Source organism: Periplaneta americana, chromosome 4 (assembly GCF_040183065.1).
Source record: "Periplaneta americana isolate PAMFEO1 chromosome 4, P.americana_PAMFEO1_priV1, whole genome shotgun sequence".
Classification (NCBI taxonomy): domain Eukaryota; kingdom Metazoa; phylum Arthropoda; class Insecta; order Blattodea; family Blattidae; genus Periplaneta; species Periplaneta americana.
The window spans coordinates 201,212,874-201,236,405 of NC_091120.1; the positions used below are offsets into that span (position 1 = coordinate 201,212,874).

The window sequence follows — 23,532 nt, forward strand, 5'->3', positions numbered from 1 at the left end:
TTTTTCACAGAACTGTAATTTACTGTAAAAAAATGGGCATCTAAAAATCCTAACCCTGATCATAAGAAATTGTGTGTTCAGAAATTTTAAGTTAGAGATTTTCTCATTGTTTAAGCCACATTACACTGCAACTTGTTTTTTATTTGTAAATACTGTTATGTTATATTGTTGATATAGTTTGGGTTTTGATTTTTAAGAGTCATATTTTCTGTTGAGTCAATTTTATTTGTTATAAACCAGCAGTCATCAGCACAGAGCACCATAGGGTTAGCGTCTCTTACCTGTACATAAGACATTGCACTGGTGTGCATCTGTGGCTGCTGGCGAGTATGCTTTCTGTCTCCTTTCTGCATGACGGAGCATATTACGTTGCACCCATTGCACTTGACCCATTTCAGCAAGTGCTGACGACCAGTTATAAACCATAATGCTATCGTGTGCCCTATATGTATTGTACAGGATGTTCTCGAATCGTTCAAGTTATATCTCGTTGTTCTGCATAGCACGCCAGTAATGTTGGTTGCATGTTAAGGGATTTCAGGGGTGCTACAAGTTATATTCATTTATGAGTTGTGGCGCTGTAACTGTAGTGGTGACGAATTTAATGAATGTGATGTATACTGCAGACAGTGCAAATGATTTAATATGGGAGCATTCCAATTAATTACTAATGTCACATTTCTAACGTTTACTTTTTATTCTATTTCTATCTTGTTGGAATGAATAATTTTGAAAAGTTGCACCCACCTTGGTTTTCTGTATATTTCCAGTGCGTTGCAATGAGACTGGTTACTATTTCAGGGCCAGATCGCTTTAACATCATAATTAAACAAATCGTATTGGTTTAGTATTATTTTTAACATATATTTATTTGAATAATTTTAATTATGAATTGTTTTTTAAAATCTTTTTTATTTTTGACATTTTCTGATTGTGAAGGTGCCTTGGGTTTATCAATTTCGAGCAGTCGGCAACTAGTCTTCCCTAACGATTTGTTTGAACAACAAAACTTGCTTTCAGTCATATGAAGTTGTTTAAAATAAAAATTCTGTTACAGGTTCTAATATAAAAATAGTTATTCATTTTATATATACACATTTAATGGGCAGGGCATGTAGCACGTATGGGCGAATCCAGGAATGCATATAGAGTTGGGAGGCCTGAGTGAAAAAGATCTTTGGGGAGGCCGAGACGTAGATGGGAAGATAATATTAAAATGGATTTGAGGGAGGTGGGATATGATGGTAGAGACTGGATTAATCTTGCTCAGGACCAATGATGGGCTTATGTGAGGGCGGCAGTGAACCTCCGGGTTCCTTAAAAGCCAGTAAGTAAGTACATTTAATACATTTTGAATCTTGCGTACACTACTTTTAACACTTGAATATAATTAATTCACTAGCGGACTTACTCGTGCTAATTATATAAGATTTGTGCGGCTTACAGCTGTTTCAGTGCTTCACACACCATCCTCAGAGCCTACTAGATCACGGCGTCATCTCGAACTTCTCTGCTTGTTATGTGGGTGTGTTTGATTGTTGAAAGGTGTTGAAGGGAGGAGTCAAATAGTGTGTGTGTACTGAAATTGATCTGTGTGTTGAGAATTTGATCGGGGTGTGTTTTAGAGTGTTTGTATATTTCGTATTGTTCTAGTGTGTTGAGTTTTTGGTTCTTGGGTTGTATGTGTAGGAAATCCACTTGTAGAACAAGTATGTGATAAATAATCTTAAATAATGGTTTATTTTCAGAAAAAAAAAAAACTACATTTTTTGTAATAAAGGAACTAGTTGCCATAGACAATAAGCTTTCATAGCCCACTGTGTTGTAAAATTGACACAAATATAAAAAAGTACTGATTTCAGGTTCCTAAATGTACTCCCCTCCTGTTAAGTCTTAAACATCAACAAAATCAAGAATCTAAATACTCATTAAATATACACAAAGTCTTAATTTGAAATGCACTTGTCAAAGTATCAGTTTTGCATATAAATCTGGCTCGTTTCCTTCAGCTTCATATTTGAACATGAAGTTACAGTCATCATTAAGTGCTTTAGTTTTAGTGAATGCATTTAGAAATGTGCTGCATTCTGTTGCCCAGAAAGAAAGGACGCATGAAGATATGGTATGATGTAGAGGAGTTCTTTATGTTCCTTTTGGTCAAAGTTCCTGCAGAATGTAGACTGTTCTGCCAAAAGTTAGAATAGGTGTACAGGGGGAGCACTTCAGGACAGCCATATTTGCTTGTTTCCTGAGGAAATGACTAGAAAAGAATCTCCTGGAAGCAGTCGCATGTTTGAGGTAGGGAATCATGTTCAGAAATGGAAAAAAATTGTTGTAGAGGTTTCCTTAGTAATTATTTTAACAATGTTTTTATATTCGACAAGATTATTTCATGTTTATGGAATGAAGGGCATAAGGGTAGAATTTTTCAAGCATGTCCTTGGACTAGTGACATTTCTAGTGGAGGATTATGGTTGGAAATGGAAAATTTATTTTAGGATTTCCTTAGTGATCATTTGAATGATGTTCTTATGTTCAGTAAATTACGTCATGTTTATAAAGACAGTGTTTCTCAAACATGTTCTCTGAAGGCTCAAGTTTTGTAACATTGCTGCTTGCAGTAAATCCTTAACTGGCATGGGTGCTCGTGGGGGGGGTGTGTGTGTGTGTGTGTGTGTGCGTGCGTGTGCGTGTGCGCGCGCGCACGTGCGGTTTTTTTTCTCTCTTTGCCATTTGCGTGCTGCTGAAGCACCCTCTTTGCTTTTGTGGCTCTAATTTGTTGTAAAGCTGCTTTTAGTTGCTATGCATTGCTCCTTCAATATGATTCAAGTATAAGATCGTTAATAAATCTTGACATCGTTTATTTTTTGGTATATCGTGTCCTGTGCCATGATTTTCTGCTTCTGGAGCAAATTTCTCAGAGTTCCCATGGCGTGTGGTTGACTGCTTCTTATTTTGTCATCAACAGAGGATGAATCAAGACACGAACTTTTTTTAATAGATGTGAAATCTGCACTGGTGTCTTGTTACACTTGTGCAATACAATCTTAGCGATACGCTTCTCTCTGATTCCCCATTCCATGTTACTTTGTGGCATTTGATAGTGAACTGGTTTCTTACAGCTTAAGTGTCCCTTGAGAATCCAGAAATGCAAACTGAACATATTGTAGAGATCAGTGCTGTACAGGGACAGATCCTACGGCATAACTGTCTATATTTAAGTAATGTCAAGGATGTTTTTAACAATCCAATAGAATTATAAACATAAGTGAATATTATTGCAGATGGTATGTTCAAAAATATGTGTCGAGTGTATCACATCTCGTCTCAAATGCAGATAGTAAGGCCGTAAAAGCATTACGAGAGGGGTTCGGCTGGCGCCGTGAATCGTGTCCCGGCATAGCTCAGTTGGAAAGAGCGCTCAGCGTGCAGAGCTGAGAGGTCCTGGGTTCGATTCCCGGTGCCGGTACGAATTTTTCTCGTATTAAATAGTAATAATACATATTGGCTACTTCATAGTAGTCGTGTAATATTCAGTGAGGTGGGCGAGACCTCATACAAAATGAATATGTGATGTACTAACTGTTAGCATTTGTCACAAACTGATGTTGAATATGGCCACAAAGTCATTTAAATATGCGCTCCTGCATATATGACTTGTAATGACTTACATCGTCTCAAATGCAGGTAGTAAGGCTGTAAAAGCATTACAAGAGGTATTCAGCTGGCGCCGTGGATCGTGTCCCAGCATAGCTCAGTTGGAAAGAGCACTCAGCGCGCAGAGCTGAGAGGTCCTGGGTTCGATTCCCAGTGCCGGTACGAATTTTTCTCGTATTAAATAGTAATAATGTGTCGAGTGGTTCTACGTATGACCACTGGGTCACCATCTCTAGTGACATTTCAGGGTTCTGTAATTGAGTCTGTGATTGCTCTTCTGTCTATGACTTGACACCTAAGTCAATTTTATATAGTAGTGAGTAACATTTGTATATTGTTAATTCGCATCTGACAAAGAAACAGTCAGCTCTCTTTATTTTGAGCTTCTTGATGGCACATCATCATGTTTGCTATTATTTCTCACACCTCACTGAATTATCTTCCCCTTCTTACTCATCCTTTTGAAATGTTCACGAAATGAAGCACAACACTACAATCTTAACACAAAAGATATAAATAATTTATAATAATAATCATTATGGTGGCATCTGCTGTATGTTTTCAATATAATAGTACAACTGCCACACTTGTTTCTGCCACCCAGTCACAAAGCTGGAATCGTACATCTGATAGCCGAATGACCCTTCCACACCCCTCAACTCAGAGGATATCTCGTGGCTGGAGAACTATATGAGGGTTATGTGGACTGGTTGGGGAAAATGTATTTCATTGTATTACACATTGTTTTTAAAATTCTATGAAGTGATTCTTTCAAAATGTTTGACAAACGCTGGTTAAAATCATTCCAGAAACATAAACTATCGAAAATGTATTTTTCTTTCTTCATAGCTGGGATTTTCTGTGTGTAGTAGTTGCACATTTGTGATTGTTGGTTATTTGTGTGAAGTGGTGTTAAGTAGAATTTAATTGTAGGACATTTGTTGGTATCAAATGATTATTGTGTTTATCACTAGGTTTAAGGTTTGTAGGTTGAAATCTTGCTGCGGGATTTTGAAGTGCAATAAAAATGTTATTGGCACGGTTTTAGTGTGTTCAGGGGTTCCGTATTGTGAATTTTCAGCTTGTTCTCTAATGGGAAGTCGCCAAAATTTTTTTTTTAATCATGTCAAAATAAAATACCACTGACCACCCTTGGTGCATTAGTGTATCAACTCAAAATTGCTAGTTTAGAGAAAATAACTTTTGAATTTGAAGTTATGAAATTAAATATATTTCAGATTACCTACTACCTGTTATGTATATTACATGGTAGGTAGTAGGCCATCTGAAATGTATTTAAATTTCATCCTTAGGAACTTAGAAGTAAATTAGCAATTTTGAGATGGTACACTAGAGTACTGACGGTGCGATTTAATGAATTCTGCAATACTAGCACCATCACAATGGAAGAGGAAATCTTCACTGCTCAAGGTGTATGTGTAACAGAGAGTTCATAGCAACTAGAGCTGGACAGATTTTGGAAATTATGCCTGATATAGGAAATTACTTGTAGAATATAGTGTGGACCAAATAAAGTAGAAATTTAAAATGACGAAGGAGCATAATTCCTTTCATAGACAGTAGTGAAGTTTTTTTTTAACACAGTGTATTTGCATTAAACTTGTTAACAGAACTCGAGAAGACAATTGTTTCTGTTAAATACGAAAGTGTTCAACAAGTGCTTTCATTTGATTAAACAGAATATCAGCATCAGGACTGAACAGTACAAATCCTTTTAGTACAAAAAATACGTGTGTCATATAATTACCTTCTTTTTTGGTACTGCAACCTCGATGTATTCCACAGTCTATTGATTACCATTTTCAATAGAACGTTTGATTGATTCTTCAATGCCTTCTTCAGAAATACTTTAGCTTATTTTTACTAATAGTTTATAAGTAATTTTTTTTAAATATTATGAAATTACGAAGTTATGATCTAGTATAAAATGCAAAAGAAAATGGTATATTTGACACTGCGACCTATGCATTGAATAATACAGGAAATTCATACTTAATGTGAATCCATTCCTGTGAAGTCATAGATGCTACACGAAAACATTAAACACCAGTTTTATTCCCCATTATTTTAAACGGGAAAAACTAATGCATTATATTGTCAATTTGAAACCCGTAACCAGTTTCCAAACATGATTGAAATGCAGAGTAAAATGCCTGTTTACAAAAGAATTCATGTCAATGTAAAATGCTTAGCATGTTACTTTCTGATCACCAAACACTTATTATCGTTGTTGAATACGTATTTTGTATGCAACAGTTCATATGCGTTGACCACAGTTTACACCAGGAGTTCTCAACCTTTTGAAGATTGTGAGCACCGCCCACATGAAATACTAAGTGAGCGAGCATCATGAAATGGAATAGTTTTAATAGACCTGTGTGAATCTTAAATAAATAAACAGATAAATGTCTAAAACACCAGGATAATGATATCCTTGAACTTGAATGTTACTCAGAATATCAGAGATGATGTCCAAGGAGAAGTCACTTGTATACATGTGAAGTCATGCAGATGTTACGATCTTGCTTTGTTCTTGAGGCACTTCATAAATGAGAAAATTTGTTTGCATAGATAGGTTACCCCAAACAGACCCAGAATTTGAGAGAAACTTACTTACTGGCTTTTAAGAAACTGGAGGTTCATTGCCGCCCTCACATAATCCCGCCATTGGTCTCTATCCTGAGCAAGATGAATCCAGTCTCTACCATCATATCCCACCTCCCTCAAATCCATTTTAATATTATCTTCCCATCTACGTCTCGGCCTCCCCAAAGGTCTTTTCCCCTCAGGCCTCCCAACTAACACTCTATATGCATTTCTCCAACTTTTATAGTTCCATTTCGTACAATATTCTGATCACGAGACATAATCATATACTTAGTCTTTTCAGGATTTACTTCCAACCCTATCTCTTTACTTGCTTCAAGTAGAATTTCCGCGTTTTCCCTAATCGTTTGTGGATTTTCTCCTAACATATTCACGTCATCTGCATAGACAAGAAGCTGATGTAACCCGTTCAGTTCCAAACCCTCTGTGTTATCCTGAACTTTCCTAATGGCATATTCTAGAGAGAAGTTAAAAAGTAAAGGTGATAGCGCATCTCCCTGTTTTAGCCCGCAGTGAATTGGAAAAGCATCAGATAGAAACTGGCCTATACGGACTCTGCTGTAAGTTTCACTAAGACACATTTTAATTAATGGAACTAGTTTCTTAGGAATACCAAATTCAATAAGAATATTATATAAAAACTTCTCTCTTAACCGAGTCATACGCCTTTTTGAAATCTATGAATAACTGATGTACTGTACCCTTATACGCCCATTTGAAACATTTCACAGTATTTGTAATCTCTTCGTATCTTTTGTTTCCAAAGACTATGTCTTTCTCCTTTTAAAAGAAATATTTCAGTGCTGCGGAGGACTGGAGATCTATCAACTGAATTTCCACACAAGCAGTCATATTATTCTCGTAAATAACCTGGATGTTTCTGATTAAGTCCTTACTAGATTGTAAGAAGTTATACACCATGAAATACGAGAAGGCCTTATCAGCTCTCACAACGTATTATAATGAATGGATGAGAACACTATTTTTTCCAGCTCGTGGCACAAACTTTGAATTGAAAAGGGAACCTCAGAAGCCTTCGTGCTCGTGACCACTTTTTTTACTCACATGACGAGAGCACCAAATGTCATTAAAAGAGCACAATGGTGTTAACAAACACCAGGTTGAGAATGCCTGGTTTACACTATTGTGCAGCATATAACTGGACAGCAGGCTTTCATATTTTGAAAACCAAGATTCAGATGTGTATTGAGGCATTTATTTACTGTGGAAATTTAAGGCTCAATAAAAACTAGAAATAAACTATCAGATGTTAGGAATATCTGAAAATGGAAAATACAGCATTAATTTATATGTTTTGTATTGAAAGATGGGGGAGAGAGAGATTCTCATTAACCTGACCCAAAAGTTTTTTTTTTCCTCACCATCATTGACCTCAAATTAAGCAATTGCTTATTTCTAAAAAAAAGTGGGGATGTGACATCAAAACTAATTTGATTTTGAAAATACTGAAGATAGTGTTGTTACTTAGAAGTTTGTTGGGTATGTTAGTACAGCCGGAAAAATTCGGTTTTAAAACTTTTTTTGACACTATAAATACATGAAACATGTCTAGACTGTGTCCTAGACAGAAGCAGTGTAGAGACAGAAGAAAAGATTCTGAATTAAAAATCTGCTGTGTGCATGTAACTCGCAGGTGCTGAAATATTCTGTTCAGATTTTACGTGATCACCTGTACACCTAAATTTCTTCATATTCTGTCTGATTACTAATAATTATTGAATAAACGTATTTTCCCAAGGGTAGCTCCCATTTGAAAATAATCATAACACAAATGTTTATTTTTATTTGTTTAGTATGCTGTGTCTTTTGGCAACCCTTACTGAAGGGCAGCTATCCTTGTGGGATTTATATATATAACTCTGAACTTCATTACATTGTTTGTGAAAAATGTTTTTTTTTACATATGTGGAACGTAAATATACATTTTTCTATGAAACTTTGTGTATGCAGGGTGAATGGTAACCTGTGCACCAAAATGAAACTGGTAATAGATCATGAGGAGAGATTGAAAAGTCTAAATAAGTTTTTTTCGCTAACATTTACTGTTTCAGAGGAAGTCGTTATGTGTCTATGAAGCATTTGACAACAGCACGTCCACACCTGTGGAGTAACGGTCAGCGCGTCTGGCTGCGAAACCAGGTGGCCCGGGTTCGAATCCCGGTCGGGGCAAGTTACCTGGTTAAGGTTTTTTCCGGGGTTTTCCCTCAACCCAATACGAGCAAATGCTGGGTAACTTTCGGTGCTGGATCCCGGACTCATCTCACCGGCATTATCACCTTCATATCATTCAGACGCTAAATAACCTAGATGTTGATACAGCGTCGTAAAATAACCCAAAAAAATAAAAATAAAAACAACATCACAGTTACTGCAATAACTCTTAACAAGTGCGGCCTGCACTCCTTACCTTCCCCTCCCTCTCTGCTGTATGCGTGTGACAGTGCACTGTTTTGCAAGATTTATTTAAACGATTTTCGCAATTATTCAATTTAAATTCATGGCTAAACAGTTTAATTTGCAAAAAAGGATTCAAGGCATTGACTGTTGAGATTATTTTTACCTATCTGCCTGTATAGCAATCAGCCATTACTGCATAGAGCATAGCAAACATTGAGCAAAGACTATTTCTTTTTCTGCTTAACGGTATTTCATCAAAGGAAAAGTGTAAAAAATAAAAAGTTTTGTTATATTTAACATGTAGAATCACCTCTTAAATTTTGGTGCATTGGTCCCCTTCCACCCTGTATTCCTTGAAGGTTAGATGTTAAAAAAACGTCATTCTTGCATAATGCTTTAAGGCATGCCTGTATTTATTGTCGGACCATCGGATCTATGCCCCTTCAGCGCTGTCGTCGTTCTTGGAAAAGTTAACGCCTCTACTCACCCCATTCCACCCGTTTCTCTCCCACTACGTCAAACAGCAGGCCACGAACCTTGCCGAATAGGGATGTTGCCAAACTTCCGTCAAACAGTGTCATGTCTCTTGAATATTGCTTGCAATACTGTAAGGTTAATTATTACTTATTCATAATTTAATTTAAGTAGGTCTAATGACGCTGATTGACTTATGCAAAATGCTATTACATGTATAATATTTCACCACTCCGTGCCACAGTATTCATGTTGAGTTGACAACACTGGACTGCAAGTGCAAATAAACTGTCCTGCAAGAAGGCTCAAAATTGTGAGTAGTGGGGGAGAGAAAGAGAGAGGGATAGAAAACAGAGAAATAGGAATACAGGGAGAGAAATGAATTGCCGAGGCTGAAAAGGAATTAAGGTTCAGTTCGCATATCTTACGGGGGCACAGATCCGATGGTCGGACTATATAAATATTCAAACTCGTTGTGGAAAGACATTCATATAAAGCTGCCAATGCCACTGCTGTGTAATTTATACATGTTTGTAGCTTTAAGGATTGCAGTAATATTTATTTTTTCAGAGTTACGTATTAGACATTTTATATGACAAAGTATAGTTTTAAACCTGATTGTCAGTATTTATTTATGCAGTGATTGGTAAAGTTGTAAATGAGTAATATTCGAGAGTTGGTTGGAAAGTTTTGCCTACAACATTAGAACTCTTAAAACATTCATATATCTTTGATATAAAAATCTACAGTTATTGGCCAGTCTTTCTTTTTTTCTTTATTTTTTTTTATTATTATTTACTGGGCCACATTGAGACATGATTGAATTTGTTGCATTTATGTGTGTAATGGCTGTAATTTTTTTTAAATAATAAATCCCTGTCTATATAAATATCTCTGTTTAATCTGTAGGCTGTTACATGTGTAAATGCAGTAACAAATACACTACACTATCTGACAAAAAATGGGAAACTTTAATTTCAAATATGACATTCATTTAAGATGCTTTTATCGACTATTACACAATATAATGCTCTCATAATCAACGATTGAAATCATTAAGTTGCACAACTCCAACAACAACAACACCATTATTGCCACTATCTGCTTGTGAACACTATTTTCTTTGTAGCAGTTTTCTGCATATTTCTTGTGTTTGATGGTACTTCAGTTACATTCACTAATAGCATGAATTTCCACCTTGGACTGTGATGACCTCTTGCTTGTGATATGGCATACTTCTGATTATTCTGGCTTTATTTTGTGCAATATTTTTACATTGCTTTTATAAGGCACCTGGAGCTCATTCATTCTTTCCTGAACAACAGCTCTTCTATGAATTTGCTTCTCACATGCTTAGTAGGATTGAGATCGGAACTGCATGCTGGCCAATCCATAGCGTTAATTCCAATCTTGTTCAGAACTTCTGAAAAGACCCTTGCTATACAGGGTGATTCACGAGGAAAGGTAAAAAATATTGTTGTTGTTTTCTAATGCCAGGCATTTGACAATGAAGTCATTTGACCTCTTGCACTCCAATATTTTTCAAGGATATTATCATGACCAGCCACTGAAGCACAGATTTTGAGATGTTCCGAATCCATTTCTTGGTTTGAGTTGCACAATGGACAGTTAGGAGACTGATATATTCCAATTCTATGCAGGTGTTTGGCCAAACAATCATGGCCTGTTGCCAATCTAAATGCAGCTAAAGACGATTTTCGTGGTAAATCGGGAATTAACTGTGGATTATGATGCAGAGAGTGTTATTAAATTTTGTTTGTTGAAGTCTATGTAGATTTAATAAATCTTTTCACAGAGTAATACGTAGATTTAGTAACAGGTCTGTAAGTAGCAGTGCTGCCCTTCTTTGCTAAAGCATCCGCATTCTCGTTTCCCAGGATTCCACAGTGAGATGGTATCCATTGGAATACAATTCTTTTATTGAGTGATATTAATTGAGAGAGCATTTTAGTTATTTCTGCTGTTTGAGATGAAGGTGTGTGTTTAGAGACTATTGATAGAATAGCTGCTTTGGAGTCTGACAATATAACTGCATTCCTAAATTTATTGATGTGACATAGAAGATTCCTGAGACTTTCCCTTATTGCAATGATTTCTCCATCAAAACTTGTTGTTCCATATCCAAGAGATCTATAAAGTGAGAAGAGACAGCACGTAACACCTGCACTGGTACCTTGTTCTCTGGAGATCAAGGATCCGTCGGTGTATAAATGAAGCCAGTTTTGTGAAGGGTACCTAATATTAATTGTCTCTAAAGACAATTGTTTCATTATTTCAGTGTTTACTTCTGATTTCAGTATTTCTTCTGTTAAATTTAGATTATATTCTATATTTAAGGTAAAAAATGTAGGATGTGAATTCTGAAGTCATTCTGAGTGAAAAGGTTCATATGAATATAGTTCCATTTTCGAACTGTTACAGAGATAAGGCTCTTTGATTTCACAAAAACTTCTGAGATTCCATTGTACTAACTCGCATTTAGAGACAGATAATGGACAAATTTAAAGTTTATATTCACGTACGCATACGTATCTAATGTTCTAGAAGTCGGGGTCGATGTTTTCGCACATTTTCAAAGGTGCCTTCTTCTGCTTCAGTGCACTGTTGTGCTCGGGTGTGAATCACACTGGTCGCTCGGGAGAGTTGCACGTGGCTGTCTTTATGCCGCATCCAAAATACAGTCGATTAGCACTTCTCTCGTTTCCCCGTTCCTTTGCTATACCAAGTCTTTCACCCAACCCCATAGACAGTAAATACTCTTCGATCTGGTACACTCCTGTTCGGAAAGCGTCGTTCATATTCAGCGACGGCATGCAAGGTACTTCCATCGCACAAACCATGAACATACACAATATCGGCGTATTCTGCAGTCGAAAATTTATAAGGCATCTTGAAAAACACAACTTAACACTTCCGGTAACTGTACCTGTATAACTACTGTACTGTAGGTAGCTGACTGAACTGCTGTGAACCGATAAGTGATAGCATATTTGTTGTGACATTTGTAATGCCCCACCACCTGGTTTGTTTCTCTTCTCTTATCGACATCGCTCACAATGCAGATTCCAATGTTATGTCATTCATCAGTGATCTTGTCTCACGTCAGCAGCATATGGTAATGTCTGATTCACATTGGGGCGAGACTTTTACCAAAAAAATGCATCTAGCTCCGCCATCATTCGAAAACGGACTTATGTTCATATGAACTTTTTCACTCAAAATGGCCTAAGATATCACATCATAAATTTTTTACCTTTCCTCGTGAATCACCCTGTATATTACGTGGTCATGCATTAACAGAAAATTGTTGCCAATTAATAGAGTATTGCATGGTCTGTGGAATGAGGGCATCATTTAGCCATTCTCTGTGAAGACATTTTGTGCATGCTGCAATGGAAATGCCAGCACACCATTATTGAGTATTCATTGAAAGCTATCATGTAACCAAACCAGGATTCATTCATTGGTGAACAAAACAGATTCCCAATTGGCGTTTATGGGATATGACTTGCTGTCGAGCAAAGCCGCTACGTGCTACTCGATGTAAATTTTTGTCCTGTGGAAGACTTTCTAGACATCAATCCATTCTCATAGAATCTTATGGTTCTAACAGACCATCACTTTTTGTAGTAATGCTAAATGACGAGCAACAATTTATTGGTGCTAATAGGCACCACAAAACATTGGTTAATTCTAATTTACATTTAGAAATAAACTCGAAATACGGTTTGTATATTAGATTATTGGTTGGGCTATAAATTCAAAATTTTGTACTTAAATATCAATGTACAACAAATTATATTTTAATCAAGTTGAAAGGTCCACACCTGTGGAGTAACGGTCAGCGTGTCTGGCTGTGAAACCAGGTGGCCCGGATTCGAATCCTGGTCGGGGCAAGTTACCTGGTTGAGGTTTTTTCCGGGGTTTTCCCTCAACCCAATACGAGCAAATGCTGGGTAACTTTCGGTGCTGGACCCCGGACTCATTTCACCGGCATTATCATCTTCATTTCATTCAGACGCTAAATAACCTAGATGTTGATACAGCGTCGTAAAATAACCCAATAAAAAAAATCAAGTTAAAAATCCATCACCTAATTAAAACAAATTTAAATCCATTTTGAATCTTGCGTACACTACTTTCAACACTTGAATATAATTAATTGATTAACTAGCGGACTTACTCGTGTTAATTATGTAAGATTTGTGCGGCTTACAGCTGTTTCAGTGCTTCACGCACCATCCTCAGAGCCTACTAGATCTCGGCGTCATCTCGAACTTCTCTGCCTGTTATGTGGGTGTGTGTGTTGAAAGGTGTTGAAAAGTGGAGTCAAATAGTGTGTGTACTGAAATTGATCTGTATGTTGAGAATTTGATCGGGGTGTGTTTTAGTGTGTTTGTATATTTCGTATTGTTCTAGTGTGTTGAGTTTTTGGTTGTTGGGTTGTATACTAACATATGAAAACAAAAGCACACATAATATCGCATCTTCATTCAGAAAGCAGAAATACAACGTAACATACAGAACAAAACACACTACAAAGACATCTCAACACACAAAAAACACAAACAAATAAATACGACCACACAGGTGTATACAAACTCATATGTAATAATTGCGATAAGTCCTACATAGGACAGACAGGCAGATCATTCCAAACACGCTACAAAGAACACATTAAAGCAATAACCAGAGGACACAATACATCTACATACGCCGATCACATAACCAATGCTAACCATACATACAATAACATAAATGCGGACATGAAAATCCTACACATACAACCCAAGAACCAAAAACTCAACACACTAGAACAATACAACATATACAAACACACTAAAACACACCCCGATCAAATTCTCAACACACAGATCAATTTTAGTACACACACACTATTTGACTCCACTCTTCAACACCTTTCAACAATCAAACACACCCACATAACAGGCAGAGAAGTTCGAGATGACGTCGAGATCTAGTAGGCTCTGAGGATGGTGCGTGAAGCACTGAAACAGCTGTAAGCCGCACAAATCTTACATAATTAACACGAGTAAGTCCGCTAGTTAATCAATTAATCAAATCTAAATGTTCGGAAACAAATCATGGAAGTCAAGTAATTCCAGATCACATCCATCTCCGATATCTTTAGTGCACCTTAAATTATAATTTCACATGTAAAATCTAATTTTGAATAAATTCCTGCTAAGACCAAAAATTTTGCTTAAGTTGTGAGGTTAAACTCACGATATTTTGACTGGGATGGGCTTGAAACATAAAATCTATGCTTTTATCAGCTGAAAACCTGTATTTCGCGAATCTGTTGTCTTGCAAAAACTTGGTATCTCTATTCATTGTGCTTCAAGCTACACCCAACACATTACAGATCTGTTGGATCCTCACTTAGAGCTGTTGCCTTGGCAATGTCTTCAGGTCCCATATATGATGGATTAAGTTCAGAATACACTGATTAAATTTGCTCAGTATTGATAAACAGTGGAGTGTATCAACAATTGAGACATTAAAAAAACTGTTGTAAGCAAAATCGTTCACATGGAGAGAATAACAACAATGGCCGTTATTGTTACAGTTACTTAAATAATGACTTCAGTTTTTGGTCATGTTATCGTTATATCGTGTAATTAAATTAATCGTCATTTTGGTGTTATCTTAAATGTCTTTTGTATGTAAAATGAAAGTGTCACAAATTTTTTGTCTGTCAATGTATGTGGAAGAAAAATCAAACAACATAGCTTATTTGGTACACAGGAAATTAATAATTAAAATTTCAGTTTTCTTTTTAAAGCTTTGCTTTACTGAGTTATTGTTAGGTTGATTTCTTTCTTTCCAAAATGTTCCTGAATATGTAGGGAATGTTAAAAATCAAATAAAAGTTACATAACATGCAATTCTGTGGTTGGGAGGAAAAAGGTCTTAAGTAAAAATTTTGTACTTTTCAGGAAAGCAGTAGAAAGATTGAAATTGGTGTCAATTATAGAGTTTTTTTTAATTAAGAGGTTTTTCCTGGATATTATTTGTTTATATTTCTTCTAAAATAGATAATGTTGCTCATTTAACAATTATCTTGATTATTTCCAAAAATAGCCCTTTTAAGACTAGAAGCCAAACTGAGTAGAAGGAACTATTAAACATAAGACCTTTTTCATGTCAAAATAAATGAGAAATGTAAATTATTAGGAATGCAAAATGGGTCTTAAACAATTATAGGACTGTTTACCCTGGTGCTTAAAGTTTTAAAAGGAAAGGGCATCAGTATGTTATAAAATGGCTAAAGTACAAGTTATTTGGTAACGCTCTATAAATCCAGTCAGGAGTCTTATTTGACTTTAGCCTTTTTACCAGATTGTAGAGAATTGTTTCTGCTTTCAGAATATATAAAAAATCTAATTTTCACAAAAAATTGACTTAAGACCTTTTTCCTCCCGGCCACAGAATTTATTAATGAATTAAGCTGTAATTTCTGCTGAAAATTTAGAAATTTAAAAACATATTTAATTTTAATTTGTTACAAGAAACTGTTAATGTAATTTCATTCCCAGTAAGTTACTCTCAGTAGCGTAGTTGGTATAGCACTGGCCTTCTATGCTCGAGGTTGCGGGTTTGATCCCGGCCCAGGTCTATGACTTAAGTGTGTTTAAATGCGACAGGCTCATGTTAGTAGATTTACTGGCATGTAAAAGAACTCCTGCAGAACAAAATTCCGGCTGATATAACCTCTGCAGTTGCAAGTGTCGTTAAATAAACCATAAGTTAAAATTTTTCCCAATTCATATTTTCTGTCTTGAAAATGCAAGTTTATGCCCCTAATGCAATGTTGAAGAAGTATAGTGTGCGTTTTTTTTGTTGTAGAACATAATGCCATTAGAAACTTATGTATGAAGACAATGAAGAATTAACTTAATCAGTAAGTCATGTTTAGAAATTAGCAGGTTTTGACAATTTCTAAACATGGCTCACTGATTAAGTTACCATACTATACTTCATTATTTGTTATATATCGCTCTCTTATGACAATGTTACAGCCCTGTGTCCTACACCCGGAAAAACACCCTGCATTTTAGAAAGTTTAAAATAATAAATAATAAAACCTATAATTTTGACAATTGTTGTTTCAAGAATCTGTTAGGACTACTAAATAATGAAACACTGTAATGGAGAAGAAAAGGGGAAGAGATGAGACACAGAGTCTTTGAAGCAGTGTATTTGTTTATCATATGACCACTGTCACAACAGTTCTTCCACCATGTAACTAATTTCGTCATTTGGTTTGTTCTTTCACAGATTCCTTCTTAGCAGTCTTAACTTGATCATCAGCTCAAATGTCTTCCTTTGAAACCACTCTTTATACTGGAAATAAGTGAAAATTGGATATAATCCAATCTGAACTGCAAAGAAAATGTGGAAAGACATCAAATTTATTTTCCTTCAGTTTCCTCAGTCTCGAAATGCTGAAACTTGGTGCAGTCTTGAGAGATCCCAGCGAACACATCTGAAAATCTGTAATGTACCATTGTTGATGAGCTTCATGGGGTTTTATAATCTTTCGAATTAAAACCGTTGTGCCTCAGAATTTCACTGTTTTTCTCATTTGATATAAATTTTCAGTAGATTTTAAGCTACCACACACATACAATGATTTGTGTCTACCATTTGCTTTCCGGCAGTGTTTCTCAAACAGAATAGTTCTCGAAATGTAGCTTTGTAGACAACAGTATCAAATTATTAGGTAGCAAATATATTAATTTATTTACATAATAAATGCCTGTGTAATAAGATTTTTGAAGTCTATAACTGTTGGTCAGAAATGAACATTGGCAAACTCTCGTCTAGATTAACGTGTAGAATTTGTAATTAAACCTGATGATGATAATGACAGTGATAGTACAGTTAAATGTATTCAAATATAAAATAATTTCTTGTCGTGTAATTTGTTACAGAATCTGACAACTTCCTCTCCCACCCTCCCTAGATTGTATAATAAGAATTTCATTGTGTTGACAGAGTTTACCTTTCAAAAAAGTTCATATCAAATGAAGTATATCTTTTATTACATAATTCAAAGAATTTATGTGAGAATGGATAAAGCTGTTTGTACATGATGAAATTTTTCTTGCAATTCAGTACTTTACAAGAAAAGTTGTCGAAGATTGATCAGTATTGAAAAAAATTTGTTAAAGACTGTTCCATATTGCTAAAGAATTCACAAGATTTTAAAACCTGTGCTTCAAGCTCATTGTAACCTATAGTAATAATAGTTTTTTAATAATAATAGTTTTATTTTCCCTGGCAGAGTTAAGGCCATCAGGCCTTCTCTTCCACTCAACCAGGATCAAATCACATACAGAAAAATACATACCGGTATACAAATATTAACTTAAAAATAATAATAAACATAATTAAGTAAAAAAGAGAGATTGAATACATATACACAATCAGTATTAACTTTAAAATAACAATAATTAAAAAAAAAAATATATATATATATATATATATATATATATATAATAAAAAAAAAAGAGACTGGATACATAATTACAAACAGGAAAATACATTCTAATATACAAGTATTAACTTAAAAAAAAAAGAATTAATACATATGAATATAATCTCACAACTAAAAGAATAGTAGAATTAGTATGATCAGCACAGCACGTGTTACATTGAGACAATGACAATTACCTAGATATTAGTGTTAATGGAAAAACAAAGTAATGACTGTGTAAAGTAATAATAATAAATAAAAATTATACCTAAAAAAACTAATTCTGTGCATTTAAAACATTTCTAAACAACCTAATTTTAAACAACTGAGGACTAAGACTACCCCTGATTTCCAGCGGCAGCGAATTCCATGAGCAAGCCATGGCTATTGAGAAAGAACTTGAGTACAGAGATGTCTGATGACGTGGCATTGATAGCAACAGATTGTGCTGTGAATGTGTATTACAATTATGATGTGAAGCTAGGAGAGTAAACCGAGAGGCAAGGTAGTTGGGTGTGGAATCATGTATAATTCGATATAGCAGGCAAAGAGAATGTACTAAACGTCTATCTTACAAGCGGAGCCAGGAGAGTCGTAGAAAATATTCCGATATATGATCATGTCGGCGGATATTGAAAATAAATCGGATGCAGACATTATGTACATGTTGAAGTTTTTGAGAAAGTTCGACACTTAGGTCACTATATAAAACATCGCAATAGTCAAAGTGAGGCATTACAAGGGTCTGTACTAGAATTTGAGTTTAGTAGGAAGGAAATTTTTCAGGCGTTTCAAAGAATGCATGATAGAGAAAATTTTTCTACAGATATATCTGATTTGCATATTCCAGTTCATATTAGAGTCGAAATAGATGCCGAGGTTTTTTACAGTAGCACTGAAAGGAATTATTTTGTTGTTGAGAGAGACAGGCTGAAGGGTGTTCATATTAATGGAGGATAAAAGCCTTTGCTGCCCCACCAACCAAACAGCACAAAATAAATATGTAAATTCTTTGGAGAATAACTAGGCTATTCAAGACAATGTTAAATTAACTTAATTGTATGGTACCCTAAAACGAATATTACGATTTCTTATTCGAAAACAAAATGTTTACTACTAGTATTTGCCAGGTTATAGTTCAGAATCTTCTTCATTGAAAAGACACGTGTGTTGGTACTTAACTCATATTTGCCATGCAATTTCCTCACCTGTATTATTTTTCTTCATTTTATTGTGGTATTCCACAAAATCCAAAGTGTACAGGCATGGATTTAATTCATATAATTGAATTAACCTGCAAACAACTTCTCTCAGCCAGGATGTCATGTTTTTTGTGATTGTTGGCAACATAATATTTTCGAATCTCATTGGTCAGTTCCTTCAAAGAATTGTTAAGTCTTTTGATCGACTAGAGCATATCTTTATTTGGTTTAAAGACAGTCAAAATTAAATATTGTAAGTGATTTGACAAAACTTGTGAAGTAATTATTGACAAGCCTTGTGAAGCAGTGAATTTGATGAAAATTTGATCGTGAACAACAACGATCATCAGCACAGTGCACCCTCGGGCTATAGTGTGTCTTCCCCATGGATAAGACATTGCACTAGCGTGCATCCATCGCTGCCAGTGGGTATGCTTCCTGTTCCTCTCTTCTGCACGACAGTGCATATTCAGATATACTTCTTACTCGTTACCCATTTCATTGAGTGCTGACGACCACTGGTGTACAAGCAGCTTAAGAAGTGATGTGGAAAAGTGTATTGCTATAGGTCCATTAATTGTTGCACCCTGCAGAGTTGTTAAATTTAATTAAAGTAGTGCATGATGGAGAAAGGTTTTGAGAACATTTCATCAATTGGAAGCTCCTGCTTTGAGAGTTGATTTCTCTGTTAATGCATGAACAGCAACAGAAACTTACTTCAGTTCTCTCACAAGGGAAGGGTTTCGGCTCGAACAGGAATTTTTGGTTAAAAATTTGTACAGAGCCTTACCTTACAATGATGATGAAGACCGTAAAAGCATTCATTTGTGTAACTCTCTGTTTGGTTGGTATTGGTCAATACACTTCTTTAAAAATGTACATGAGGATTTTCTATAAAATGCATGAAACAGCATGGAGCAGAGCAATAAGCACAACACACAGAAGCAACACCTGAACAATCTGCTGAACCACACTCCAGTGCTGAAAAATCAAGTGCCTCCTGAATTACATTTTTGAACTCTGAGACTTGTTCACGATTCACGTAACCAGCTGACTGCCAGGAATACTGAAGCATAGGGTGGTATACTGGAGCAGACATCTGGTTGTGAATAACAGAGTTTATTTTCATTATAAACACTCGATTTCCCAAGTTAAGTTCTGGATTCTCAGCAAGAGTCCTTATGTAAAGTGTTATCCTCCGAGCATATATTTTGTATTGTCTAAGGAAATAGATATCCAGATGCTGGATATATTTAGTTTTTTTTTTAGGTGGAATGATCATACATTCCATGTCCTAGCCTTGGAATGATTCATGTTTAAGGTTGTGTCCTTGTGCGCACTCCATGAATCACACAACAGTACGCTATATACTTTTGACTAGCTGCAAGATTTTCAGACAGAACGTTGGAGAAAAATGTCCTTAAATCGGCTTTAGACATTTTACCACTCGCACTAGCTTCTAGGCTAGGCTAGGCTAGGCTTACGGGTCAGGTGTCCCATCCCCTTAACTTGTGCAGTGCTCTCCCCACCCCTCAACTTGTACACTGGTCTAACAAACAAACCACACATTACACAAACGAATGCTTTTGGGATCTTTGCAGAGATGTAAATATGGGCCTTTATACAAATTTTGGATACGAAATTCCTGTTCAAGCCGAAACCCTTCCCTTGTCAGATCTGTATTTCTTAGTCTCTTGTACCTTTTTCTGCACTCATTTCTTTCTCCGGTTCTTTCGATTCCTTCTTAAGGTAAGTGTTCACTGGTCTGAGCCACAAGAGCGGCACGAAATGATACCTCTTATTCTCTACATTATTTTCAATGCAAGTGTGTTCACTGGTCCATGCCACACGAATTGATTCCTGGAAAATGTGGCTAGCATTCTTGGGAGAGTAAGTCTTTGGCACGTGCGGCTCTTACTGGTGATGTCATAGACGAATTCTGGTTAGTGAACAATATTACAGGAATTAAAAGTCAGCATTGTGTTCAGTCAAGTAGTGTGTTTGACAGTAACATAAGCAATCAGAGACTGGAACAATGGAGTATGGCACACTTATTACTCTTGTACATAGTTATGAATAATTGTACAATCTCAAACACCTAGATTATAGTAGCCATAAATACAGAGACAGTATCTAGGAAGAGCTGGGAGAAATAAAGAAATCATCATGTAAGTTTTTTCTACATTTCTTTATAAGCTCCCACAGAGTTTAGACTCGTAGAACTACTGTATAAAAGATGAGGGCAGCAAGTAATAATTATTTATATACGGACATGAACATTACATTAATTATTATAACTAGGGAGCGGATTTTTATGTGCTAAAAAATTTAAATACATTTATTTTTTATGTGCTAAAAAGTACGAAAATATTTGCTAAAAATAAAAAAAAAATATTTCTTTTAAATATGACAAAATACCTTACTTGGCTTGGAAAAAAAAAATGTTACTAGGTACTCACCCACCACACTTGAGTGCTAGTAGTTGGCCGAGAATTGCAGTGAACAACAAAGATCATCTCCAAATTCTCCATCACAAATGCATGCCGATTATCTCTGAACAACGACTTATACTGTGAAAACGATCTTTCCACATCACTGGACGTCAGACGTGCATATTTAAAGAGAGGAATGTCACAAACACAAACACAGTCAATTTTACCTACAGGCACACCCTCCAATACTTGAGCAACTTTACACATTTTTTTTATATCCACTGTTTTTCCCAAACACATTCTGGAATTTTTCCCTTAGTACTGTACTTCTGAACCTGGTAGCGACGACAGGTTCAGACAACAGGTTTTTGGATGTTTCGAGTTTTTTTTATGGTGTCTCACAAAAAGCTTAGATTTGCTAATAGGAAAGCCAAATCGTTTTTTAAACTACCATTTTTCAGTATATCTTGAAGGATATCGATGGACGAAGCCTGGTAACAGGGAATCACAACAAGATGTATTGCCTTACTTGATTGACATGAGCGAGAGGCGAGAAATTTGTTTAAATGAAATAATGTTCATACCCGAGCTCTTATCCGTTGTGTTTCACAAACAAAGCGTGGAATGAAATCATCTTCAGCAACAATAAACATTCCCAATTACGTGTTACAAGATCTCTCCTCCTTGTCCATGTTAATTTATTCTCTAATAATAACACTGATATGCTGCCTAGCAGTTCTCAGAACTTGAGGTGATACTATTACGAAAATGGATCACGGATACACCACACAGCGCTTGGAAACACGAAGCAACCAAGAATTCTTAAAAAGATAACGTACTTCTGAGTGACATAATTGATTTAGTTTTAAAATGTTTAAAAGTTCTTGTAAAAAAATTATTTAAGTAAAAAAACTCCCAAGATTTATGTGTTTATAACAGATTTCCTGAAAATATGTATTTACATAATTTTTTTGTGAAAATATGTGTTTTTATGTGAAATAAAATTCGGGGTTTAAACTTGAAACTTCGTGTTCGGAATTTTTAACTTTGTTAATTGTGTTAATCACACACAAATTTAATTACATAGGAATCCGCTCCTTAATTATAACATATGAGTCCACTGGTGAATTAAGTAATTCTTAAATTGATCTCTAGCTGTCAAAGCATCGTACAATGCATTTTGCAGTCCTTCCCATTCTTGTAAGTTTTGTAAGCTTCTCTTGTCATTTTCTGTCCAATTGCAATTACAATCAGAAAATTATGCACGAAGTAAGCGGCAAGTACGGCAGAATTTATATGTTCATGTGACCTGGAACTGTCATATTACTGTATTTGTCGGCACATGTTTTTGAGGGAGAAAACTTTATCACTGAATATTTTAACGAATTTACAGTGTTTCAGATATAAAGTAATAAATTGAAATTTTTTCCTTAGGTCCAACTGCCATTTTGAATTCCACATTTTCTCTGGTTGGTAAATTGGGGAGACTTAAATTTGTCATGCATTATTCTATAATACTGTGAAAATGTACCATCTTAAGTAAAATCCGAAAATAAAGTATGAAATTCTCCATAGTCAAATCTTGTGTTGTAGATGCTGTGCACCCAAGAACAAGAGAAAATAATTCTGTGCATGTGGTGCAAATGAAACTGATCAGTGTACACACTTCACTAAATACTGTGATCTGCAGTGGCGTAGCGTCAGTGTAAGCTAAAAAGCTCAGCTTCCCCAATTAATAATAATTTCATAATAAACCTGCAATCTATGGACAAAATTATTTATTAATTTTAATAGAATTTATATTTACGTGGTAAATATTGTGATACGGCAGCTCAGGATAATTTGTGATGCAGCAGTAAACAAGAAGCCTGCACACACCAGCTTCCAAGCAGACTGGTTTCTTACACTCATTCTTCTGTGTAATCCACCCCACAGATTTTCCATCCTTTTCTAACTAAACTACCCTGGTCGCAAGGCTCGCAAGAAGCTAGCTTTGACATTGAAAATAAGTGGTTTCCGAGTTATCCCTTTTCGTCAGTTGTGCTCAGTTGAAGTGTTAGTGTGCATTGTGGCTGATATAATAATGAGTGAAATAACAGTTCCTGACACCAATTTACTTGAATTTTTAGGACAATTGTATTATCAAGACTGACTTACGAACAAAAGTGTGATTTAGAAAACAAATGACCGACTCCCT

At 35.6% G+C, this 23,532-nt stretch overlaps 1 protein-coding gene and 1 non-coding gene across 4 annotated transcripts in view; both read left to right on the forward strand.

Moving 5' to 3' along the window:
• Nucleotides 1-23,532, forward strand: part of LOC138698600 (uncharacterized) — a 101,306-nt gene that overhangs the window by 57,403 nt on the left and 20,371 nt on the right. The window contains exon 9 of one of the 3 annotated variants that reach the window (XM_069824637.1): nt 16,501-17,658. The exons of the other annotated variants lie outside the window; for them this stretch is intronic. Within the exon in view, the coding sequence (XP_069680738.1) occupies nt 16,501-16,526 (26 nt within the window). The 3' untranslated portion in view covers nt 16,527-17,658. Of the gene's footprint in view, nt 1-16,500; nt 17,659-23,532 lie in introns of those variants that run through there. 3 annotated transcript variants of the gene reach the window in all.
• Nucleotides 3,394-3,469, forward strand: TRNAC-GCA (transfer RNA cysteine (anticodon GCA)). The gene has a single exon. It is a non-coding gene; the product is annotated as a tRNA-Cys (tRNA).